Source organism: Sitodiplosis mosellana, unplaced genomic scaffold (assembly GCF_009176505.1).
Source record: "Sitodiplosis mosellana isolate CC-2019 unplaced genomic scaffold, AAFC_SMos_1.0 Smas_scaffold_6226, whole genome shotgun sequence".
NCBI lineage: Eukaryota > Metazoa > Arthropoda > Insecta > Diptera > Cecidomyiidae > Sitodiplosis > Sitodiplosis mosellana.
In genome coordinates, this window is record NW_022601467.1 from 11,678,458 (window position 1) to 11,703,844 (window position 25,387).

Here is a 25,387-nt window from a genome sequence, read left to right on the forward strand (position 1 = left end):
ATGGTGTCGTTGTCGTATACTCAATGCATTACACATTGGAAAAATGTAATTTAAGTCACCATTTTGTTGGGATCTTCGAATTAATATCGCATGGTAAGGATTTACAATTGTAAACCAAAATGAAATTTCGTTTTTTATTTCCATTTACAATTTACATACACACAAAAACATAAATCTATCCAATCTATCTACCTAAATGTAATTTATTCATCATAAATCTAATTTAGTGGCCCATTCATTTTGGCACTCTCTTGTCGGATCGCATTTATTAGTTCGACATTTATCATAAAGACAACACGAAGTCCCGCAATCTAGAAATCAACGAATTTTTATCCGAATTAAAATCATGTATAACATTTGATATTCTTTAATTTTTCTTCAATTATAAAGACTGCCTTACCTCGATTGTACAGTTGTTGTTCAGTTTGGTTTTGTTACCATGAAGCAATGGCACACCGTCGATGAAAAGCGGCCGTTTACCTTCATTCGTAATGAAGAAATCACCGTTGCTTCGCAATTTGATGGTGCCTTGTCGGCGTGATACTTTATGAGCAGGCCCTTCCAATAACAAATCGACGTCAACATGGTCATGATCCGACTTTCGACCCAATGTAATCTGATTTAAACATGAAATTGATGAATCGGTAGTTCGTTGAATCATTTACAAATTAATTAACAAATCATTTTGATTTAAAACGGAAATTCACCTCTCTCGATCGCATCAAATATCGGACGAGGCGGCCACGCAGAACGGCCAGTGTGATGTTATCAAATTCGGGATGAATTCCAATTCCAGTGATTGAATCAACCAGTACCGTCCATCTCGGCAATTCGTTTTCCAAATGGCGGATTTCCTTTTTACACTTGCGATCGGCCAATGCCAGTTCCAATTCGAGCGCTTCATCTCGAGCATCGGCCAAATCGGCATCGTTGAGTTTATCCTCTTGATCGGAGAAATTGATGTTTGGATCGCCGTCCGGCAATGTTGAAAATGACAATGGATTCTTGTTCGTTATGATTTGTTGGTCGGGCAACAGCATGTACTGTTTCATCATATTCCAATGGTTAAAGAGTGCCTTTGCCGTTCGAGCTGGATAAAATGAGTGTGCATTTTTGTCGAGCAACGTTTGAAATGTATCCAGTGTCGGAGCGTCCGTCTGTAAAACAATACAATTTCCATTAGAAACATATTCGATTTGAAAACAATATGTAAGTAACACATACACTCTTAACGGTGCCGAGTAATTCTTCTTCTTGAGCTGTATAGAGTGCTTTGGCGTGCACACTTTCCACTACTTCTGGGTGTAAGTTGCGCATCGCCGCAACAGCAATACGCGAAATTGCTTCATCGTAGAGCAGAGAATACCATCGATTCTGCATTTCTTGCATGGTAAATTTACATGAAAATTTAACACCTTGATGCACCATACGCAGGTCATTTGTCTGTTGAATGCCAATAATCAATGATAAATCATCGATCGGTTTCCAACGTCCCAAATCTTTGGTTGTGATTTGTTGGCCGGGCCTGTGTTTTTTGCTTTTCTTTGAATTCGTGATCGATTTGACCGATCGACGTTTTTCGGGCACTAAAAATATACAGACAAAATGATCAAATTCCAGTTATTTCATCAACACATAAATAAATTGCATCATACATTTACCTAATGCCGGTGATGCAACAGCCACAGGGGCTGGTGTTGTCGGTTGAATGGAAGGTGTTTGTGGAATCATTGGTGTTGAGTTGACGGCTGGTGGTGTAACGGGTGTATTATTTACAATCGCTTGCTGTGTGAGTGAAACGTTGTTCTGAAGCACAGGTTCGTTTTTGACTGGTTCACAGATTGGCGGTTCGGCACTCACTGTTGTTATTGTTACTGCTGCTACTGATGCTGCTGGTGGTGGTGTTGTTGTTGTTGCTGTTATTACTGTTGCTATTGTTGTTGTGGTTTGTGGTGTTGTTGGCACAACAGGCGTTACTGGTTCGGGTGTTTTCAATGCTTGCGGTGATGATGTGGTTGTTGTGGTTGTTGATGGAGGCGTACTTGTGGTCGATGTATTTGCAGCTGATGCCACCGATTGCCTTCGTGAACGGCCAATTCGATTTACTTGTGCTGACGGTACACCAATACTATACTGAACTATTTCATCGTCGAAACGTTTCCTTTTTATCGATCGCTGTGAACTGCACGCAATTCATTGAATCAAGCAACAGAAAAATCAACGAAAATAAAAACAGAAACTATTAAATTACGAACTTATTCAGGAAAAAGGTTAAAAATGACAATATGACTTGTGTATTCTGTGAATGCTACCATACCTTCGACGCTTCTGATCGTTTGATGTATCGATTGTGGTCGTCGATGGTGATAATTCGACAGAAGCATCTGGTTTCGCCGGACTTGGATGGTCCATATTATGAAACAAAATATTTCTATTTTGTGGGCAAAACACACTCAATCCATAAAACCAAAGAAACCAATGAAAAGAGAGAGGAAGAGAGAAAAAAAACAATGCGCTTACGAAAAAAATTTGATATGAAGTTTTGATGCGTAAACTATGTTGAAGTAATGCAATCCAATATGGCGTCAAATGCCAAACGATGGATGCGTTTCATTCTCAGCGTTTATTCTATTTTAAATTTTGGTGCAGGATTCTAACTATTTTGTTCTATTCAATGATCCAACACAACGTGAATGTGAATAATATTTAAAAATTCATGCGAATTAAAAGAAAAACTCATTGTATAAATTTTAATATTATTTCAATGAAAAAAAAAAAAAAACAGTTTGTATAGTCGACTCTCGTACAACACTAATTGATTGAGGTAAATAATGGGATTGAACTGGTCCGTTGGTTGGATTTGACATTTGAAAATAAAAGGATATTAATAAATGGATTTTCTATGTGAAAATCAGTCTCGGTGTGCAAACGTATCATAATGTTTTGATACCAAATCACCAAAACTACTTTGAATTTATTTTTGGTTAATACAAAAATGAGGTGAGTGTGAGAATAGTTTGACTAATTGCGCTTCAATTGCCAACCCGTATGATAGGTTGGGAGAAGAATCGAAAGAAATAACTGTGATTTTTGAAAATCTATGTATTTGCAGTCAAAACATTGATGATAGCCCAAACTCAGATAACAATATAATGGACATATCAGAACAAACAACAATATCTCAGGAATCGTTTGGTTTATCGCCAGAAACGGAACTAAAAACCAACTCGACGACTGCATCGGATTCAATCGGCTTCATGGGCAGCGATGCCACATCGAAATCAATTGGCAGCGTAAATAAAATTACATCGACGAAGACGAAGACGAAGACGACGACGACGACAACAACAACAGTTACAGAACGTAAAATGGCTACAATAAACTCGTCACTAAGTAATGCAACATCGCGTACATCGAATAGAAACTACTCCAATTCTGATCAGCATGACAATAAATTTGATGATAGTTCCTTAGACAATCGCATACTAGTCAACAAAAATACCCATACGAATTCAACAAAGCAACGGATTGGTATGACATTGGTCGACATGCATCCGCTGATGATGGTGAAAAGCGATGAGGATGACGATTTGTCACCCGATTCATCCACCACATTCGATGGTGTGTGCAATCCGGAATCCGAATTCGCTAATACGGAAAGTGAATCACCAATGCATGTGTCACCCACGCAACGCTACGGCACATTGTGTTTGCCCAAAGTTAAAGAACTGAGCGACAAATCGTATTTGAGCAGTGGCGAATCTGAGCCAGATATTTCACAATATCAGGCATCAGTCGAACCGACATTCCAGTCAGTGTCGTTGATGAACTATAACGGCGGCAAACTAGCTACCGCTCCGAAAGTGAGCGGCCTACGAAAAATTCTGTTGACCGAAGAATTAATGTCAACCAAAGAGGACGATTCATCCGTTGAGACAATATCGAATAATAGTTTCGATGATGACATTGAAGACGAGGATGGTTTAAGTTTTAAGGAAACCAAAAGCAATAGGCAACCAGCATCGAATCATGAAGCGGTTTTAACTAGTGTAAGTGCAACGATAGCCAATGAAAATGGAGCAAAGGTGCAGCAAATGTCTGGCGTGGCGGTCACATTACCAAACGGCCAAACCAGAGATATTGATATGAAAGTGATCGAACCATACAAACGATGTTTATCACATGGTGGTTACATTAAGTCACCCGGCCACAATGCCATCGTCATATTTAGCGCATGCTTTTTACCAGATCGATCGAGAGCTGACTACCATTATGTGATGGAAAATCTGTTTCTGTAAGTGTGTTTTTTTTTCTGTTCATCAATCAGAATAATCAATTGGTGCATCCAACTAAACTGTAATTTAATTCTCTTTCGTTCGATTGTTCAGGTATGTCATCAAAACATTGGACCAGTTTGTAACCGAAGATTATATACTGATCTATCTGCATGGTGGATCAAATCACACGGTGCCACCGTTACCATGGCTCAAAAAGTGCTACCACCTATTGGACCGGAGGATCAGGAAAAAATTGAAAAATTTGTACATGGTTCACCCGACATTTTGGCTAAAATCGGTGGTTTGGATGGCACGGCCCTTCATTAGCTCGAAATTTTGGCGCAAACTAGTCTATATACGAACACTCGATGATCTCTATCAAATAATACCAGTAGAAAAAGCAGCCGTCCCGGAAAAAGTTAAAATATACGATCGAAAACATTCATAAATGCCCGATTGCATCGAGGGACACTTAATTCCACACACACACACCCTCACACACACCCTCACACACACCCTCACACACACCCTCACACACACCCTCACACTTAGACTAGTGATATGATTTTTCTGTATAGTAAATTTGTAATGTTGTGTTATGAACAAAAACCAAAAAAAATTGCACCACGATTTGTGAAATACGTGTGCGTACTTACACCGGATAGGAAGAATGAAACCGAAAAAAAATACTCGCCTTGTAACCATCACACATCACCCAAGCTATTGTACCAATTTGATCTCGTTTATTAAGTGTTATTTAAAGCAAGGAAAACCAAGGGAATATGAAACATTCCACATGCAATCATTCCGACAGTATTTTTGTGGTCAATAGCCAGTAGCATACTGAGAGCATTGAACTATAATTGAGTCTCGTTGATCAATGCCATTGCCACACCATTCTAGTTGATATTTTGATGCAATAATATTTATTTTCCCATCTTGTATATATTTATTTATCCCGTTTTGTGTGATTCACTAATGTAATTGGAATAGTATTTGTAAATAAACGTAGTAAAAAAGCAGATTGAACCAAAACAAAAAAAAAACTTCACATATATGTAAGTTTTTGTTTTTCAAGAAAGCAGCGAAACAATTTTCATCACTTTTAAAGAAAATTAAAACGAAAGAAAATGAAATATGATATACCAAACAGAAAAAATAAGAACATATATATGAATATAGTGCAATGCCCAGATTTTCCATGTATGCATTTGAAATGTGAACAGAAATCAAGAATAATACAAACATGTGTTTTAAGATTGCTGAGCATCTCAGCATTTCGTAAGGCACGGATATATCCGAGCATATCGACGACGCATACTGTATAATACAGTGGCGTGTGTTTTTACGTGCAGCCGCAACGATATGCGTCGTCGATATACTCGGATATATCCGTGCCTTACGAAATGCTGAGATGCTCAGCAATCTTAAAACACATGTTTGGAATAATACTAGTAAAAAAAAATCCACGTTAATTTGTCCTTCCAACCAAACAAATGATCCAAACGGTCAAAAATATGATTATATCTGTTTCCCCTCTTATTGAATATCGCAGACAAAAATTGTACTCAACATAGAAACAACAACAAAGATCTCTCTTTATTTAAACATATGCGCAAAGTACCTCTACTCTCTAAGTAAACCAAAAGAAAAAGCGAACCAAAAAAAAATGAAGCTTTGCATACAAATTACCATCTAATCTTATTTTTTGAATTATTTTGTTGCAAACAACAGTTACCAGAAACAAAACAAAAAACCAACAACAAAAATTGTATCAAATCTGAAAGATGATGATTGTTTATGTGTGTTGTTTACTCTTTTCATAACTGAGGAAAAAAAACAATGATGAAAACAAAAACCGATGAAAAAAATCAAAATGATAACTGAAATGAAGCTAGGCTAAATAGACAAAATACGAACAATATTTTCCAGTGTTTCTTTTTTTTCAAGTTTTTAATTTATTTTCTTTCAAATCATAACAATGATAAATCAAATAGTTGGAAATTTATTTCGATCTTAGCGCGAATGATACAGTTTTTTTTTCTTCATATTTTTCAGCAATGGGGCTGCAATTGACGACACCGTTTCATGATTATTTGGTCGTCGCACAGCCAACGCAAGTGTGTAGTGTTTCATGAATGAATATATCACAATCCATGCAGAAATATTGCTGACATTTTTGACATCGGTATATCGTTTTATCGGCTGCACTATCGGTGAAGATCTTCTGACACGCATAACATTTATCAGTTTGCTGCTTGAACGGACATTCAATGAAATTTCCAATGGGAAACAGATGATGATACGATCGTGCCAAATGTGGTGCCGAAACCAATGTCAAGCCACACGACAAACACTCCAGCGGCAATTCACAATATTTGCTAGCACATTGCGGACAATTGAAACCGCCGGTGGACAATTTACTCGGTTCATCCGTATTATCAATGTGACACATGCACATTGTTAACGGTGGATCTTTGCCTTCTTCGTGCTGTACATGCGGAAAGCCCATTTTGATGAGTGAATTTTCTTGTGTGCGATTTGCTAACGGTGGATCAATGTGTTGCATCAATTGATCACGATAGTGTGCGCCGTCCAAGACAGCGGCATACGAGCCTGGAATTCAGAAAGAAAGTGAATTGAAAACAAACCGAAATCAATGGTCCGAACAATAAAGGATCAACGTATTACAAATATTTTGTTTTTGTTTGCCACTTACCATTTGTTTGTTCGGTCAAATAGCGGCACACATGTATTTCGGCCGATAAACTCACCAACGAGCATCGTATGCCATCCTTTTTCAGATTGTCTATTGTAACTAGAATATCGGTGGGATCGCATGTCGTTAAACTACTCATAATCACAACGATTTCACGGCTCGCGTGTGATGGCAACATTTTCAATGATTGTCGAGCTAAATCTAATCCATTTTGTAGCGATGGTTCACCTTGATTCACATTCATCTCTTTCAATGACCGAACATGTTTTCGAGCGCTTCCAGATAATTCTGACAATTTTTCGGCACGTTTATCTTTCATCACAATGATTCCCAGCTGACAAATTGGATTTTGATCGAAAAATTCTTCAATAAAAATTTCCAGCAACTGAAATTAGATTGGATTTTCATTAGCATATTAGAATTTTTTTTAAATTTCTCCATTGGCTATTGAATTTGTATCATATTGTCAACAGTTCTTCTACCTTAACTGTACAGAGCATTCGTGTTGGCTTTAAATCGGGTAAACTCATCGAATCGGAACAGTCAATAACTAGATAAACATGACGCATCATGCCAAGTCGTCGATGTCCCCGTTTCTTCAGCTGACGTTTCCGTTTAGCCTTCTGTATGATTTCGATGATGGCGCTTTCAACCAAACCCTCTTCATCTTCTTTGATCGATTCCCTGGAAGAAAAAAAACAACAACATCATCGTTAGCAATTACAGTCAACAAAAAATCATCATTAATTTTTACTCACCATGTTCGTTCATAGCCGGTTTCCCAGCGATATTCCTTTGGATCTTCTTCATCTGCCATGTTCAATAAATTGTTTGGATTTACCGGTCAAATATTTGTACGAAAATAAACCGGATGCCGTCTTAGACACTAAGCTTCTGTGTTCAGTGTGTTGCTTCATGCAAAACACATTGCATACTAAACGATGAACAAACATTTGTGCATTGACATTTCATGAAGCAGAGAAGAGAGGCTAACAAACTGTATCCATTCTAGTACAACACATTTTGTTTAGTTGAATGACAGCAGATGATTTGCTCCGAAAATATAAATATTTGTTGCATTGAATAATTGATTCGATTTTAGTTTTTTTTTCCCATAATGTCCGGCTTTCCGCACAATCTATTGACACAATACGAACAGACGTCGAATAAATTGAAGAAAATCCAACGCATCGTTTTCAAGTAAGTGTATTCAGTTGCCATTCAATTAGTCATAGATTGTATTTGTTTACACCTATTTTATCTGTGCAATAGACGATTTGCTCCAAATGTATCCGAAGTGTCTGAGGAATTTCAACGCTTAGCAGCTCAATTTTTTGAAGGTGGAATGCCCGAATATGCCGCACTTTGCTATGATGGAGCCTCAAAATGTGAGAAAGCATTGAATAATCCCATTTTTGAACGACATTTATTGCTAAAAGCAGCTCGTGCATACCGTGAAGCCGATGCCAATCGATTGTGTTTGCGAAGTAATACGAAACCGTACACACAGGGTGCATTGAGTTGTTATCATCGAGTAATAACGCAGTCAAATGATAATTCTGCCATGAAAGCGGCTGTTATTCGTGAAATGAAGGAGATCAATCCCAATTATGAAGTTACAAGTAATTTTGTTTCGCCAGCACATCGAGCCCAAGATTTGGATTTGGCTGCAAATGAGTGTATCACAAATGGAAATTTTGAGAGTGCATTGGAGAAAATCACCGAAATCTGTGACGACATTGTCGAACGAAAAGTCGAAGATTTCTATGAAGACATTTTAGGAAAGCACGAAATTACATTGATTCTTCTCATTTTACTATTGGAATATCCATCGGCACGACAGTCACCGTCAAATGTTAAATTGTATGAATATTTTGCAAACGGTGGCTATCAACACGAATCTTATGTAAATTACCAAAGACATTCCCGGCATACTGTGGAAGTCATCAAAAGTCTGATTGAAGCCTGCAAATGCCAACAATACACTCTGGTTTACAGCAGCGAGATTCCATCATTAGCTAAAATACCTGGACTAACACATCATCAGAAAATTCTTCTAGAAAAGCTCAAAGAAAAATTTTATAATCTCTTGTGATATTTTTATCATAACCATTTATTTAAACTACTCGTTTTAAGTGTAATGTTTGTAATAGAATAAAACCATTTATCAACACGTTATATCCAATGAACTCAAGAGTTTGAACATTTTGTTTGAAGAAATGAAAATTATCTAGCAATCGATTCGACTGCTACTTTTGCTGAGTAAATTGCATCATTCACACCGACACCATCATATGCAGAGCCGCAAAGTTTCAATGGGATCTTATGTTGATCGATATAGTTGTTGATCCGTTCAATTCGCTCAAAGTGACCCACGAGATATTGTGGAATGCACTGTCTCAAAATATTCACTTTGAATGCGTCTGGCTTTTGTTGAATATTCAAAATTTTCCGAATTTGTTCGATGGCCTTCTCATACAAATCCTGTTCATCGCCATTGCCAAATCGTTCACGGAACCATTTGCCACCCATCATAACAGTTAGAACAGTGTTTTCGCCCATGTCAAAGCAACAACTATCGTAGATCACACCCAATATTGGCAGATCTTCAGCTGGTGGAACCAAGAATCCAAAACCAGGTTTCTCTAGCAAATTATTTCCCGTAAATTGGAAATTCACCACAGCCACGTCAACATATGGAATGGCAAGCAGGTCATCAGCTAGTTCTGGATGTTGTTTTTGTACCAATTTTCCAATTTCAAATGCCGGTAGACTGCTGACTAAATTATCTGTGTCATAGCCCTTTCCATTGATCGTAACATTTACACCATTCGAGCCAAATTCAATGTGCTCACATTTGGCGTTTGTGCTTAATTGCACACCATTTGATTCCAAATGATGCGATAGAGTCTTCGGCAATTTCTCCAGACCATCGTTCAACGAATAAATACTCCATAGTTCCATCATGGATCTTTTCGACAAGTTACAATGTTCAGTCGGTTTTTTGCCAGCATTTTTATTTGACATTCGCTCAAGGGTCTTCTTATAAATGCCCATTACAACTGATTTATGCTCCTGTTCATACTCAAACAAATCCTTGAGCAAAAACTTTACACTTATTTCTTTTGCATCGCCGGCACAAATGCCGCAAATCATCGAACTGACCAGATATTTAGCGATTTCGGTGCCAAATCGGCGTTCGACGAAATTATAAATCGTATCATCGTTGAGTGGTTGACCGGCATAACTTCGACTAAAATCACGGACCAAACCATAAATCAGCGGCTTTGTAAATGGTGGCACTGTTCGAAACATTCCAGTAATACTTGCTGGTAGCACATGCAATTCATTTTTAACGGATAACAGACGATTTTTTGCTGCAGGATGGTTTGATGTAATCGGCACGATGTCATTGTTCAGACCCAACTCTGAACAAAGTTCAAGAGTGTTCAATCCCTTCACACCTTTTGGCCGCAACGTTCTTGGACCGCACTCGAAACGTACTTTCTGATCAGCTGGTGAGACCTCTGTTTTGATCCATCCACCAAATCGGCTGCTTGCCTCAAATAGCTTTGGCGCATGATTGCTCTGTTTGAGTAGATAGTATGCCGCCGATAAACCGCTAATTCCACCACCGAGTACGATAGACATCGTATGCTTTTCGTTATTTTCCTAATTATCACACACTCGACTCACATCACCTGTCAACTATTTGGTTAGAATAACAACGTTTGTTATGACAGATCAGTAGTATCAGTATGAAGAGGGAAAAAACACAAAAATGGAAATAAAGAGAGGAAAACATGAAAATGATTTATTTCTCTCTTATTTTCTGAAGTATTCAATTAGTTATTCTTTTTTAAATTAGAAAAAAAATCATTAATCCATATCGTTTCAAAACACAAATTTTTTCCAATAGGGAACAATGAAGTAGTAGCATGCATTGGTGCAAAACGGCGGTATTTTAATGTATTGTCAAATTTTCGCGCCAACCGAAAAGTTTACAGCATTGTTTCAATACACGAGTCGCATATAATAACGCTTCAGTTTTGTGCTCCGGATATAAAGTTAAAAAATTAATTTCGTTTTGTTTGTTCTAAGTTTATTTTGTTGAAAAAAGTGTGAAAAAGTCCTAAAAGAATGTCTGTAAGTATAAAAGAACAAATTATTTCTATAAATAATTATAAAAATTCATTGTAAACGAATCGAATGCGTAGAACAAAAAGCGAGAGCGCGCCTGTCACTTAAATCAGTAGCAGTTGAATTGATTTAATAGAAAAATGTTTGAAAATCTATCAAAAATAGCCAAATCCGTATGAATTAATGATTTTTGGATCATTTTAGGACACACCGAGCTCACCTCCACCGTCGATGGAAGCCGAACGTCGCGAATTGCTGCGTAATCTAATGACATCGCCAGTCGAAGATTTCGAACCATTTGAAAATGAAGATGAAATTCTTGGCGACACAACCGTGCGCCAAGAAGATGAAGAGGAAGAAGATGGAGAGGAATTGTTCGGCGATAACATGGAAAATGACTATCGCCCCAGACCAGAATTGGATCACTATGACATGGATCAATTGGACGAAGACGACTACAGCGATATATCACAGGGTGATCGACGTGCGGCCGAAAGAGAATTGAATAAGCGTGATCGGGCAATGGGCATTCATCGTGATGAACGTAATTTGGTGTACGATCAAAGTGACGATGAAGATGAAATACCGCGTTTGAAGCGGCGCATGGCCGAAAAGGCAATGGAAACGGAAACGGAAGACACCGAAATGATTGAATCCATCGAAAATTTGGAAGACACCAAAGGTTATTCGACAAAGGAATGGGTTTCGATGTTAGGACCACGCACCGAAATCGCAAATCGTTTCAAGAGTTTTTTGCGTACATTTGTTGATGAGAAAGGACAGTATGTGTACCGTGATGCAATTCGTCGGATGTGCGAACAGAATCGTGCCAGTTTTGTGGTATCGTATTCGGATTTGGCCAGCAAAGAGCATGTTCTTGCTTACTTCTTACCGGAAGCCCCATCTCAAATGTTGGCAATTTTCGATAATGTAGCCAAAGATATGGTGCTCAGCATTTTCCCAACATATGATCGTGTTACCAGCGATATTCATGTTCGTATTTCGGACTTGCCACTGATCGAAGAGCTCCGTACATTCCGTAAGTTGCATTTGAATCAATTGGTTCGTACATTGGGTGTTGTCACCGCAACAACGGGCGTCATGCCACAATTATCGGTCATCAAATACGATTGTGTGAAGTGTGGTTACATCCTCGGTCCATTTGTTCAATCACAAGATACCGAAACCAAACCTGGCTCGTGTCCGGAGTGTCAAAGTGGTGGCCCATTCTCAATCAATATGGAACAAACGGTTTATCGTAACTACCAAAAGATCACAATGCAAGAGTCACCCGGTCGCATTCCAGCCGGTCGAATTCCACGAAGCAAAGACTGCATTCTACTGTCGGATCTATGCGATATGGCCAAGCCTGGTGATGAAATCGAAGTGACCGGTGTTTATACAAACAACTATGATGGTTCATTGAATACTGAACATGGTTTCCCCGTTTTCGCTACGGTCATTCTGGCCAATCACATCGTTGTGAAGGACAGCAAACAAGTAGTTTCTTCGTTGACCGATGAAGACATTGCAACCATTCAAAAGCTGAGCAAGGATCCACGCATCGGTGAACGTGTGATTGCTAGCATCGCTCCATCTATCTATGGTCATGATTTCATCAAGCGAGCCCTTGCATTGTCATTGTTTGGCGGTGAATCGAAAAATCCGGGCGAAAAACATCGTATTCGAGGTGACATCAACATTTTGATTATGGGTGATCCAGGTATGTTATGCCAGCATCAAATGTTTTCGTTCGAATTGATGCAAAAAAAATTGTTTGGTTCTTTTGTACTAAATTAAACGTTTTTCAAATGGTCTTTTTTAAAATTTAGGTACCGCCAAGTCGCAATTCTTGAAATATACTGAAAAAATTGCACCACGAGCTATATTCACCACTGGCCAAGGAGCTAGTGCTGTCGGTTTGACGGCCTACGTGCGGCGTAATCCAGTTTCAAAGGAATGGACCTTGGAAGCTGGAGCTCTTGTGCTTGCTGATCAAGGAGTCTGTTTGATTGGTAAGTATCTACAAATTTGAATAAAATTAATGGCTTTTTCGCCACAATGTCAAGAGATATGTGAACAAATCGACAGAAAAGTTTTTCAATGAAATTTCTTTTCTTCAGATGAATTCGACAAAATGAATGATCAAGATCGTACTTCAATTCACGAAGCCATGGAACAGCAATCGATTTCGATTTCCAAAGCTGGTCTTGTGACATCGCTTCAGGCCCGTTGTGCCGTCATCGCAGCTGCCAATCCAATTGGCGGTCGATACGATTCAAGTATGACATTCTCCGAGAATGTCAATTTGTCGGAACCAATTTTGTCTCGTTTCGATATTTTGTGCGTTGTGAAAGATGAATTTGATCCGATGCAAGATCAACTGTTGGCCCAATTCGTTATCAAATCACATCAGAAACATCATCCAAACTATGCTCAATCGAATGACCTGAACTCACAGCAATCACAAAACACTAGCAATGCTTTGGAAATACCACAGGATTTGCTGAAAAAGTACATTGTCTACTCAAAAGTTAATGTTCGCCCAAAACTCACGGTATGTATTTTTGCTTTTCTTAGTTCAATTGTTCTACGAATTTTCCTTCTTATAAAACACACACCAAAATCTGTAGACAATATCAAGAAATGAAATTAATCTCGTAATCATCGTTCATCATTTCAGAATATGGATCAAGACAAAATCGCAAAAATGTATTCACAATTGCGTCAAGAATCGTTGGCCACGGGCAGTCTTCCGATTACAGTTCGTCACATCGAGAGTGTGATTCGTATGTCAGAGGCGCATGCAAGAATGCATCTTCGTGATTCCGTACAAGAGGTCGACGTGAACATGGCCATTCGAATGATGTTGGAGAGTTTTGTCGAAGCGCAAAAATTCAGTGTAATGAAGAAGATGCGTTCGACATTCCAGAAATACCTATCATTCCAAAAGGATCATTCGGAATTGCTGTACTTCATATTGCGTCAATTGACACTGGAACAATTGGCATACATTCGATGCAAAGACGGTCCATCCGCCACTCATGTCGAGGTGTTGGAAAAAGATCTAACCGAACGCGCAAAATCCATCAACATTTTCAATTTCAAAGACTTCTACGACAGTGACACATTCAAAACGCATGGCTACGTTTACGATGCCAAACGCAAAGTTATATTGCAAGTGGTTCCCGAGGCAGGCGTTTAAATACTAAATCATTTCCCATCTCTCAGGCTCACATTATTCATTATTCTACTGCATTGTTTAATGTTCATATACTCATTCCCAAATGCCTGTTTATTGGTTTTCTTTTTTTTATCTCAATACATTAGCTCATAGACCCGTCGTAATGAACAATCTGAAGTAATTTATGCACTCGTTAAAATTAAGTTGACATTATTTTTAGTTATCGTTTTTTTCTCTTTTTCATTTTTTTTCTAAATAGATTTTAGTGTCTTTTTTCTTTTTCGTTTTATTAAATTTATACGAAATACAAATGTTGAATTAAAAAACCCAAGGTATTTGAACTGAGAAAAAGTACACAGCTGGCGCCTTTTTTATTTACGAAAAATCTAGCTCTCGATTGTGTAGAGGACATAAATTGACTCGCAAAAAGGGTATTCGGTGCTTTTGAAGGTGTACAAGCTTGCAAAGCACATTTTATTGTCATAATCATCGTGGTACACGAGTAGTCACACAGTCTGCTATCAGTAGCTTTTGGTTTTTCTTGCACACACACATACACACACACACATACACACACACACACACTCACATGCCAGCATTCGGTTAAATTCCGTTGCATGTGTATTTGTGTGTCACGCTTTTATCCTCATTGCCCATTTCCCCTCTTTTCTCCGCCGTGAACTAAAAACGATTTCATATCATTTCCGAAGCGAAAAAAAAACAGAGAAAAAAAGGATATACATAAACAGTTGTTTTCGAGTTGACTGAACGTATCAAAGGATACCGACAGCAAATCTGCAGTTGCAGCGAATTCTATTCATTCAAACTCTGAATATTATAAATTTCTTTTCATCGAAACGAAGCATTTGAATTAACTCGATCGTTTCGAATCATAATTAAAATCACATGGTTTAGATACAGAAAAAAGGAATGCACTGACTCTGCTGAAAGGATGAAAGCTATACGAAAGTCAAAGAAAACAAAACACACACACATACGCATGCACACACAAACTCAAACACACACACACGCTGCTGTAAATGCATGTGAGTGCGTGCTTGCACGTTAGCCCAGTCCAATCGGCGTGTTTGTATGTTAGCGACACCTAGAGCTTATGTGTATGTATTTGTATTTTTGCGTATGAAAGCATTCCGAGTTGCATGCACAACAGAGAGCAGCCCTAAGTGTTAAAAGTTCGAAATTCGTGCGCCGTCGCAACAGAAATACTTTATTCTGTATCGATTCCCGTGTAGCTACATCGCGCGCGTACAATTTTTTGTTCGTTACTCGAGATCCATGTTAGAATTGTATTCGACTTGGCAGCAGATGGTTCGCGAAAGTGTGTGTCTCTTCTTAGCTCGTTATACTAATTAATCTAGATATATTTAAATAAAAAAAAATAAAAAAAATAAAAGGAAAATCAAGCAGAAAAGCAGAAAAAGAAATTCATTGAATGAATAAATCGAAAATTACAAGAGAATTAAGACGAAAAACGTGTGCTTAGGATTCACTTTGTTTAGAAGTTGTTTAGCAGTCAGATAAAAAATAATAATTTAGGAACCGAAAAAAAATAATAAAATTAAAAATTATTAAAATCAGTATTATAATCCGTCGACTTTTTAACGTAGTTTATCACCATACACACAAACACACATAACAATTCATCACATTCAACAGAAAATTTAACGAAAAAAATTCTTCCAAATGTGAGAGCTTGAGCTGTTTGAATTCAACTCTGAATTTTATTTATTTTGTGTTTTCTTTTTTGTCTTTCGACCCGTGTTTTAAAACCGTAAACCAGTAGGTAATACACGCACACATACCGTTAAGAAAGAGAAAGCGAATCGTTTTGTGAAAGAAAATTTGAAAAGAAAAATGGAATAAAACAGAAAAAAGAAAAGTGTCGCTAAATGTTCACATCTAACAACAACGCATAAATAACGTTTAATATGTTCTGAAAATTTTCATTTCAATTCCGAAGTTTCGAAGTGAAAGAAAAAAGAAAAGAAAATATATATCCGAAACGAAAATTTCAAGAGGAAAAGAACGAAACGAAAAAAAGAAGCAAAGGAGAAGAAAGAAAGAAGAATAAAAAAAAACGTCGAAAATCATTCGGACCGCACATAAAGCTAAGTGAATAGATAGCACAGATCTTGGTCTATCTCACTTTCATCGTTCGTGTGTGTGCTTTTTCTCTGTGTGTCTCTGTGCGTTTGTATCATTTTGTTTGTGACTCGGATCATCATATATCACAACATACTTTGTCGTCGTCGTTATATACGTATCAATGTATATATTATAAAAGTTCGTTCCCTGTGCCTCAGATAGAGTATAGTGACCTATGTAGATGGTATTATTTGATGTGTATTTTAAGTGAACGTTGGCAGCCCTGGAGTGTTACGGTTTCGTAGCGTTTACTAGGTACGACCAATATACAGCGCATTACACACTGAACAAAATACCAACAACCGTACACAGCCATTTGAAATAACAGAACCGAACACAGAAAGAAGAGATAGAAAAAAAAAACCACGAGCGAGGAAAAAAACCAACACCAACAACAAGAAAATCCTCGGAAGAAAAATGGGGCAACAGTGTTGAAGTTGTAACGGAACAGCATAAGAAAATCATATTCTCTGCAAGACAATAATCAAAACAAACGGCGAATAGGGAGCAAAATAACCCAGCAATATTGCGCAATTTCCTTTTTATTTTATTTTTCTCATCGACTTCGAGAGAAGGAAAAAAAATATATATGAAATGCTAGTGGAATATTTTCCAAATGAAAGATTGATTGGTTACATTGAAAAAGTGGCCCAACGGCGAACTTCCATTCGAAAAAACTTGTCGCTTTTTTCATTCACTCACTCACTCACTCGTACTCGCTCTCTTTCTTCTTCTCTTACTCGCGCATTTTTTCCGTGAAGATGTAAAAAAGAAATGTTAATGCTCAAAATGCTGAAATCATGTCGTTTTCAGCCAGCAAATTGTCAAGTCTTCTGAACTATTGATTTTACCAATTTCACATATATATAATTTTTTAGGTTTCTACAGTCAACACATATCTCTGTGTACGTCACGTACGTGTCAAACGTACATCGTTGCACTACTTTGAAATCGAGTGGGTGTAGCACCTACCAAAAGTTCATTTACATTCTCAGTATAAAACTCAGCTGCTACACATTTTATCCTTTTTTTTATATTTGCTCTTTCGACAACCTTTATCGAGTTTCCACATATATTTACGTCGTACATACGTCGTACATACGTGTGTGTGTGTGTGTATGTCCTGGCCACCAAATAGCTACACAATGAGTAACAAGCACACAGGATCACAATTATGAAATATTTAAATGGGTGTCAGTCGTTTTAACTGTCACCAAGTTCTTGTGTTTATTTTCTCTCTCTCACTCTCTCTATCTCGGTTCCACTCAATGGGAATTCATCTAATTTCTCTCGTCAATGTGGCCGATAATATTGATAAATTATTAAGAGCTCAACACAGTACGCGTGCCACTTTGGTTTACGTTTTTCTTTCATTCTTATTCGACTGTTGCTCCGTTTGAGAAATCGATTTTCTTCGTTACTGGCGTACGTTTGTGGTTTCTGTTCAGTTTCGTCTTTTATTATATTGTTTTGTTTTTTCGGCGTTAATATATCGCTAGTGCGGCAGAATTTTCAAAAGCGAAATATACTACTTGTATTAGCGAAACTCACCACTCAATGGATATTTGTTTGCTTTGCTTGCGGTGCACCTGAATAGGGGATGTCGCAAACAATACTTGATTCTTCAACCACAAGAGGTAAGTCGAAAGTTTAATCTTGAACACATCACGTCTATCTAAGTCGAAAAGAAAGATGGAGTACAACATAACCGTTTTACAATTGGATGGTTGTGTGTTTTTTTTTCTCCGTTTCTTTCTCTTCATTTTCATTTTCTCGGTTAGCGTTTCATTGGATAACTGCAATAACTGCAAAGTTTCATTGTATTTATAATTCAGAGATTTCAAGTGCGAGCATTAGATTGAGAAAATGAAAATTTCATTATTCACTATCCATTTTCCCTGTGTTTTGAGTGGGTTTTTGAAATCTAGTTTGGTTTCGTATAAAGTTCAACATTCCATGTAGATCCTTAATATACACTTTTGTCCGGGACAGGGAGACATGGGGGAAATGGAGGCTTGAATTTATGAACATACTTGAAAGAAAAAAAAAACGTCTTTAATATATGCTAATACGTATGAATTCTATTCTCTTCACACAAACTCCATGGTAGCATACGCAACAACAGCAGCCACTCTATCCGATCTCGACGATGAGGAAAAATGTTTGACTGAACGAAAATGGTGGTGTTTTCTGTTGTCGAGCATCTTCACTTTCTTGGCTGGTCTTCTGGTCGTTCTACTGTGGCGTGCCTTTGCTTTTTTGTGCTGTCGTAAGGAGCCAGAACTATCGCCAAATGACCCGAAACAGAAGGAGCAGAAAGCCAATCGGCAGGGGAAGCAGGAGTTCGAGGGCACCTTCATGACCGAAGCCAAAGATTGGGCCGGTGAACTGATATCGGGACAAACAACAACCGGCAGAATTTTGGTAAGTGTATTGCTCCCTTTTCTGCGTTTGCTGGCTCATGAGCGGGCGAATGTTAGAACGAAAACTCTTTGTGTGTGTGTGCACACATATATGTACTACGTGTGTGCTTTTGCCAGTTTATTTTTTTTTTTTTCGTCGTTCTTACTCTTTGTTACTCTCTCTGTGTTTGCATACATTTCATTCGGTTTGCATACATTAATGTCAAATGCACAAAGTTCAATTTATCGAGTGGCGCTAGCACACGAGGCACACAGAAAAAAAGCAGCCCGAAAAAAAGCAATAATGGTGTGCCAAGTGAAAGCAATAAAAACACAGTCACAGTGAGACATTTCACAAAATTACGTTATATAACTAACATATGAACGCGTGCGTCTTCTTCCACCTCTTTTTTTGTTCTAAATATGCACAACACTTTACCTGTGCTCACACATTTCGCTCGTATGGTGAAGGGAAAAAGTAAATTAACCAATTACATGTTGGAATAACGCATTTCAACACGAACATTCCGTTGAAATCGTCGCGCTGTCCATGGACTAATAAAACCTTCTATTTTTATTCATTACCACGCAATGGGTAAAATATAAGCGGCATGGAAAAACTGAAAAACTTGAGAAAAAAAATGTATAATCCATGTCGCATACATGTTAATATATTGACGAGGCAAAACTAAAACTAATGACATGGTACAATATCCCTCCTTCTCCTCTTTCTCCGTCGTCGTCGTCGTCTTCTTCATTTTCTTCGCTTTTGTATACACATGGCGTTTCGTTGACTACATATACCATGCAGCAATGTACATAACGTAAAATACATAGCATTTATCTGAAGGAAATTAGCTGCCAGAATTCGTCCTTGTTAGATACACAGCGATTTTTTTCCTGCTCTTCTCTCTCACTACTGCTTCGCTCTTCTCTTGAAATCATTTCATTAATTACGTTGTAACCGTAAGTCGATCGTTCCCCCCCCCCCCCATGCGAAAGCCGAACTGAAAATGTGGGCCAAACCGTTTTTGATGACTGTTGATGAAGAAATTGATAAGTGCGTTTCATGATTTCAACAGATATATCAACGATGACGGTGACTCTTAAGACATTCTCCCTCGCTCTATTTCTCTTTCGGTGTGTGTGTGTGTGTCTCTCCCTCTCCCATCTCAACTGAAGTACACACTTCATAATGTATAACTGTTCTCAGACGAAGTACTGCTTATATCGGCACCACTGCAATTCAAATGTACCAACATTCGAATTTACCTACCAGAAATTGTGTGAATGAATATTTCTTGTTTCCACTCTTTCTCTTCTACACACATCCAATGACTTAATTCCAGGGAGAGAAAAAAATGTTTGCTGTTATGAAAAATGCAAAACTCATGCAAAATTAAATTGAAAACGCTAAAACATGTGGAATGTGCGTCTCGTGAAAACTGAATGCCAAATTTCAGTTTTGCAAAATTGAATTAATTCGGTTGTTCGGAGTTTCGTTTGAATTTTAATGAAATTATTTCGAAGTCACATCCGATTGTTCAAATGTTACCATTCAAAACGTAGAGCGAGAAAGAGAGACCGATAGAGAGGGTGGGATTTAAAAAGTTTTTGCGAATCATTACTCTTCCATCAAATGCAATCATCGTGCACGTTATTCTCGTGCCATTGTTTTAGTTTTGGCTTGAAAAGCTTCTAATTTGAATTTTATTTAGCCAGCAAAATTTTTGTTGTGAACATAGAAAAGTTCGATCGATGTTCGAATTGAAATTTGTGTCTGTGTTACAATGCCTTTCGAAGTTTTGGCAACAATTCGCCCGAGCATATTGTGGCCCAAAAGTGTATTGCATCAAATTGGTGCGGATTTGTACAAATGAATAGCGCTCTATATTCACATGCTTAATTTTATTTCGCAGAAATTTATTCGTAATTTCCAGAAAATGTATGCGCTAAGCAGAGGGCAATGAAGACGAAAACGAAGACGAAGGTGAATACAGCATAAAATTTATTGCATTCGAATGCAGTTCGCTAAGTAATCAAGCCAAATGTGTTCGTGGCAACCAATTAAGCAAATGTTGTTCGATCGATCTCATTCGATTCTATCTATGTTGAGCACTTTGGGTGACCGCGCTCGATGTTTTCCATGCTCAAATTCAAATCGATCGTCTTATTCATTTCTCTTTTTCTTCTTCTGTTGCTGGTTTTGCCACAACTAGTAAACAAACGTGCAGGCGACAAACAAGAAAAAATAAAATAGCTAATTATAAAAATAGTTCAATCCACAATGAGAGACAAGGAGACAAGTTGAGAATGTTTTACACACCGAAATCGTCGGAGAGAGAGAGAGAGAGAGAGAGAGAGAGAGAGAGAGAGAGAGAGAGAGAGAGAGAACAAAACGATATTAAAAGGAGAGAGTGAGAGAGCGAGAACGGCAGCGTGAAACTACGAAAAAAATCACTTTTATTATTAGCCAATGAATGTATGCGTATGCCGAATGATTGCTTGATTGTAGTCGGCGCTCATTTCGGTCGGTCGTGATTTTCGTTTACAGTCCATTACTCGAATCGCCGTCATTTGCCTACTGCTCTTCATGCATGACGCGAATCATACACATTATATTATTTTGTGTGACATTCGGCCTAGGCAAATGAACGGGACAACACAGGCACACATTTGTGAATGGGTCTGTGTGTGCTGTGCTGTGCGGTCCTGGTGCTTACTAGATGTTGTTTCGCGTCTTCGATCTATTTAACTGTTGTTATTTGTGCGACACAGGCGATGGTTGAGTGTTGCCGCCGCCGCCGTTTATTTGATTTTTTGGTGTGCTGATCTTCGGCAGGCAATTCGGTGATGCACAATACATCCCATTTTATAGATGTAATTTACACAATTATTTTTAAACTTTGTTGACGATATCTTTTCGTTCAAGTACGCACTCTTTTGCTTGGCATCTTTCTAAATATACAAAGTGCGTCTATGCGTCTACACATTCGCAAGCTGATGCCACCGAATTGCTGTCATACACATGTGTTTATGCACGCACATACACAAACGAACGTGAAAAAAACTCAGTACCTTGAATCCCAACTCCGTTAAAAATACCTAGACAATCAACAACATCAAAAAAACAAGCGACATTATCCCATGACTGGACAAAATCAATACAAATCATGAATAAAGAATTATTTGCCACCGACATATTTGACACTTTGGGAAGGACGATGGAAAAAAAAGCGGATGAGACCACATAGATATGGAGAGTTCATCGTTTTTCCAGCGAAGTTATTCATTTGTCTGTGATCGGTGATTGATTCGAATGGAAAACGTGGAAACAAAGAGCTCGATTATAATAAATCGAATATCTTTTATTCACGTTCAATCAAATTGAATGAGGATTATGTGAGGCACATATCAATAGAGCTTGATTCCGAGTCTTGAGAATTCGAATAAACAAAATCGAAATCAATGTAAGCGTACGCCAGCAAATTGGCGTGTGTATGTGGGTGTACTTGTGTGTATGTGTCGTCATTTGGGATAACGAAAATGGTAACATTGGCGGTTCAAGTTTGTAGATGACATTCGTTCTGGCAATAGATAAAACCGAAACCAAAATCGAACAATGACAGCCACTGAACCCAAGCAAACTACTTTCGGACATGCGATAATTTGGTATGCGGTCGGACAAAGCAAAACGTATTAATGTAGATGATTGTAATGTGTATGTGTGTGTGTATATAGCTGTGCGATGTATACGTGAGTGCTGTGTCGACAATTGTGGAAGGCATTTGATTTGTAACAATGAATGACACATTGTCAGCTCCGAATTGAACGATTTACGAAGGCAGCAGGAGGAGAAAAAAAAAATCAAAAATTTCTGGAAAACAAAAGAAAACACCCATTTGATTGCTGGTGCTGGTTGTCGATGATGGCGATGGTAATGGTTGATACACATCGCTACATTTTTATGGGTTTTTATTTATCCTCTATTCGGTTTCATTCCGTATTCCATTGCCGTGGAACATACACAGTCATGAGTGCGTGTTCAGTGCTGAAATCACGTGTGTCACTTGTTCAAAGGCGCAACTTAACTTGGAATACATAAAAGAAAGGCAATCATTTAAAATTGACAATGCACAGATGAAACCATATATCAGTTTCTGTCATAGTTCCCTAGACAGTCGAGTATTATGTGTCTTGATTTTATTTCGCTGAGCTCCCAGGGATTTTTCTATATTGCTTCCATTGTGGCACGCTATTAGGACGAAAGTTGACACCATATTTCATTATAGGCTTGTTCGATTTATTTTTTCTGTTTTCTTTTTGCTTTTCTTTTCGTGTGTCTTCGCGTAATATGTGCGTGCCATCGTCTGTTGACTTTTAATAACTCAATTTAATGGTAAAATTATTGAATGTGTCAGGGAAAAATGCGTTCGTTCCGAAGCTTTCGCTTTTGCTTGTTTTTTTATGTGTGTGTGTGTGTGTGTGCTTTTTTTGCACCGGAAAACAATGCACATCCATTCGTTATACCAGCGGAATGAATTATGTTCACTTGATTGGCCCACATCAATGTGTATTGTGCACATTTTTACCAGCATTTCTTACTTTAATGGACCGACCACACTGCAAAATATGACATTCACCTAAATTAAACACTCCATTCAAACTATAAGGCAGCTCGTTCCTCGGATATTCAGACTACGAATACGCATATCATAAGATTGCTCGAAACACTGGCTGACACAAAGTGAAAGAAAAAAATGCAGAGAAAAAAATAAATCACACTAGCTAGCAATAAATCGCGTTCTACGCACATTTAGCACGCGAAATAGAATGGACTCATTCAATGCATAGCTTCGATATCCTTTTGCCCGGTTATGTTTTTGAAACATCAGCCGTAAGCGAGCGAAACAAAAACAAAACACAAACAGAATTGAGGTTTCCGTTGACTGTCCCATTCTAATTGAACATGATTAAATACGCTGGCATAAATTTATTTTCTATATCGTTTTTGGCTGCTTTTTTCTGTCAGTTCCACTATATTTTTGGCTCGGGACCAGGATTTTTTTCGTGTCGCATGCGACGCACTCACACACACACAGCAATGCGTTAGCGAACGAAAGTGAGTGAGTGTGCTCGCGACACGAATGAACGGCCGACAAATCGATCGAACTGAATTAAAAACCCAAAAGAAAGAAAGAAAAAGCAACAAAACAACAACCAATCAAATAAGAATCACAAATCTAGTTGCAGATACATCGACCGCGGCTACCTTGCTTACTCTGCAGTGATATCCAACAAATGGATTTATTTATTACTATGCACAGGCACACTCACGTGACATTTATCGTCATAAATTTATCGAACTGAATTTTTTTTAAATACAAAACAAAGATTCTTCTCCATGTTTTTTTTGTTTCGCTCTTCATTTGACGGCGATTTATTTAGCATCGTGTCGTGTCGTCTGTGTCGATGATAAAACAACAACAAATGTCAAATGATTTCGCTTTTCACCCGATAGCCACCGTCGCTTTATGTATTCATATCTATATATAAATATTTGAAAATGATACATATGTTTGTGTAATGTACGATCGCATCGTCGACGCTGAAATTTTTTTTTTCACAAATGACAATAACTGGAATGTTGGACTTTATTTTCGTTTCAGGTGGTGCTCGTTTTTATATTAAGTATTGCATCGCTTATTATATATTTTGTTGATGCATCGAATAAATATGTTGAGATGTGCGTCCGGTTTAGCGACAATATCACGCAGCAAATCGACCTCGCCTTCAATATTTTTTTTATGGTTTACTTTTTTATACGAGTAAGTATTGAAATCGATAATTGAGCAAAAGGAGGCCAAATTCAATTGAACAATATTGCAATGTGTTTGTGTGTCATTTTCTCATTTCACTGTTTTTTTTTTCTCTCCCTGTGTGTTCTTTTTTCTTCTTCTTTTTCTATCTGTGTTACGGTGCTCCATTTGGATTATTGTCATGCAGTTCATAGCAGCATCCGATAAACTATGGTTTATGTTAGAAATGTATAGCTTCGTAGATTATTTTACAATACCCCCGTCCTTTGTATCCATATATTTACAGCGAACATGGATCGGTAAGTTGGTTTTGCAGCAAAAAAAATGGCTGTTGCATTGACAAAGTAATAATAATGCATCGATCGTGTATTTATTTTTAATCCGTTCAAAAATCTTTTACCCGCTCATTCGCCACTCAAATTGTCTATTGCGATGCTTTTTTTTGCGGAATATAGGTCTTCGTTTCCTGAGAGCGCTGCGTCTCATGACCGTTCCCGATATATTACAATATTTAAATGTATTAAAAACATCAAGTTCGATACGTCTTGCGCAGCTTGTTTCAATATTTATATCAGTTTGGTTGACAGCAGCCGGAATTATTCACTTGGTAAGCTGAGATTAATTGTAGTCTGAATTGTCTTTTAATTGATTGGAAACAAGATATGGTTTTGACCGCGTGA

General features: G+C 37.9%; 7 protein-coding genes across 36 annotated transcripts in view; 4 read left to right on the top strand and 3 right to left on the bottom strand.

Moving 5' to 3' along the window:
- Positions 1-100: 100 nt before the first annotated feature.
- On the bottom strand, positions 101-2,579 carry LOC129577977 (microspherule protein 1). Of its 2 annotated transcripts, none has more exons than XM_055465927.1 (6): positions 2,318-2,579; positions 1,662-2,182; positions 1,225-1,586; positions 708-1,157; positions 401-616; positions 101-311 (listed from the first exon to the last, which is right to left on the bottom strand). In XM_055465927.1, the coding sequence occupies exons 1-6, from the start codon at positions 2,410-2,412 to the stop codon at positions 219-221; spliced, it is 1,737 nt and encodes a 578-aa protein (XP_055321902.1). In that variant the 5' UTR covers positions 2,413-2,579; the 3' UTR covers positions 101-218. The 2 variants fall into 2 exon arrangements, with proteins under 2 accessions (XP_055321902.1, XP_055321901.1); XM_055465926.1 differs by having other exon boundaries at positions 1,656-2,182; positions 2,318-2,561.
- A 265-nt stretch (positions 2,580-2,844) lies between these two features.
- LOC129577984 (caytaxin) lies at positions 2,845-5,323 on the top strand. 2 transcript variants are annotated; one of them, XM_055465962.1, is made up of 4 exons: positions 2,852-3,000; positions 3,113-4,294; positions 4,389-4,771; positions 4,809-5,323. In XM_055465962.1, the coding sequence occupies exons 1-3, from the start codon at positions 2,996-2,998 to the stop codon at positions 4,723-4,725; spliced, it is 1,524 nt and encodes a 507-aa protein (XP_055321937.1). In that variant the 5' UTR covers positions 2,852-2,995; the 3' UTR covers positions 4,726-4,771; positions 4,809-5,323. The 2 variants fall into 2 exon arrangements, with proteins under 2 accessions (XP_055321936.1, XP_055321937.1); XM_055465961.1 differs by having other exon boundaries at positions 2,845-3,000; positions 4,389-5,323.
- Positions 5,324-6,215: 892 nt separating this feature from the next.
- LOC129577986 (general transcription factor IIH subunit 2) lies at positions 6,216-7,894 on the bottom strand. The gene is made up of 4 exons (XM_055465965.1): positions 7,755-7,894; positions 7,479-7,680; positions 6,997-7,381; positions 6,216-6,893 (listed from the first exon to the last, which is right to left on the bottom strand). The coding sequence occupies exons 1-4, from the start codon at positions 7,811-7,813 to the stop codon at positions 6,370-6,372; spliced, it is 1,170 nt and encodes a 389-aa protein (XP_055321940.1). The 5' UTR covers positions 7,814-7,894; the 3' UTR covers positions 6,216-6,369.
- A 162-nt stretch (positions 7,895-8,056) lies between these two features.
- LOC129577987 (uncharacterized) lies at positions 8,057-9,185 on the top strand. Its single transcript, XM_055465966.1, has 2 exons — positions 8,057-8,196; positions 8,269-9,185. Exons 1-2 carry the CDS (start codon positions 8,114-8,116, stop codon positions 9,089-9,091), a joined length of 906 nt encoding a protein of 301 aa, XP_055321941.1. The 5' UTR covers positions 8,057-8,113; the 3' UTR covers positions 9,092-9,185.
- On the bottom strand, positions 9,086-10,722 carry LOC129577985 (protoporphyrinogen oxidase). The gene has a single exon (XM_055465963.1). It carries the CDS (start codon positions 10,645-10,647, stop codon positions 9,223-9,225), a length of 1,425 nt encoding a protein of 474 aa, XP_055321938.1. The 5' UTR covers positions 10,648-10,722; the 3' UTR covers positions 9,086-9,222.
- A 245-nt stretch (positions 10,723-10,967) lies between these two features.
- On the top strand, positions 10,968-14,674 carry LOC129577981 (DNA replication licensing factor Mcm2). Its single transcript, XM_055465958.1, has 5 exons — positions 10,968-11,142; positions 11,341-12,859; positions 12,969-13,151; positions 13,260-13,693; positions 13,820-14,674. Exons 1-5 carry the CDS (start codon positions 11,137-11,139, stop codon positions 14,339-14,341), a joined length of 2,664 nt encoding a protein of 887 aa, XP_055321933.1. The 5' UTR covers positions 10,968-11,136; the 3' UTR covers positions 14,342-14,674.
- A 936-nt stretch (positions 14,675-15,610) lies between these two features.
- LOC129577978 (calcium-activated potassium channel slowpoke) overlaps positions 15,611-25,387 on the top strand; it is a 68,537-nt gene continuing 58,760 nt past the window's right edge. For 20 of the 28 annotated variants that reach the window (XM_055465937.1, XM_055465946.1, XM_055465939.1 and 17 more), the window contains exons 1-6: positions 15,611-16,741; positions 18,028-18,123; positions 18,597-18,910; positions 24,558-24,716; positions 24,895-25,006; positions 25,163-25,314. In XM_055465937.1, the coding sequence (XP_055321912.1) occupies positions 18,087-18,123; positions 18,597-18,910; positions 24,558-24,716; positions 24,895-25,006; positions 25,163-25,314 (774 nt within the window). In that variant the 5' untranslated portion in view covers positions 15,611-16,741; positions 18,028-18,086. Of the gene's footprint in view, positions 16,742-17,985; positions 18,124-18,596; positions 18,911-24,557; positions 24,717-24,894; positions 25,007-25,162; positions 25,315-25,387 lie in introns of all 28 variants that reach the window. The other 8 variants (XM_055465936.1, XM_055465935.1, XM_055465942.1 and 5 more) reach the window with 3 other exon arrangements.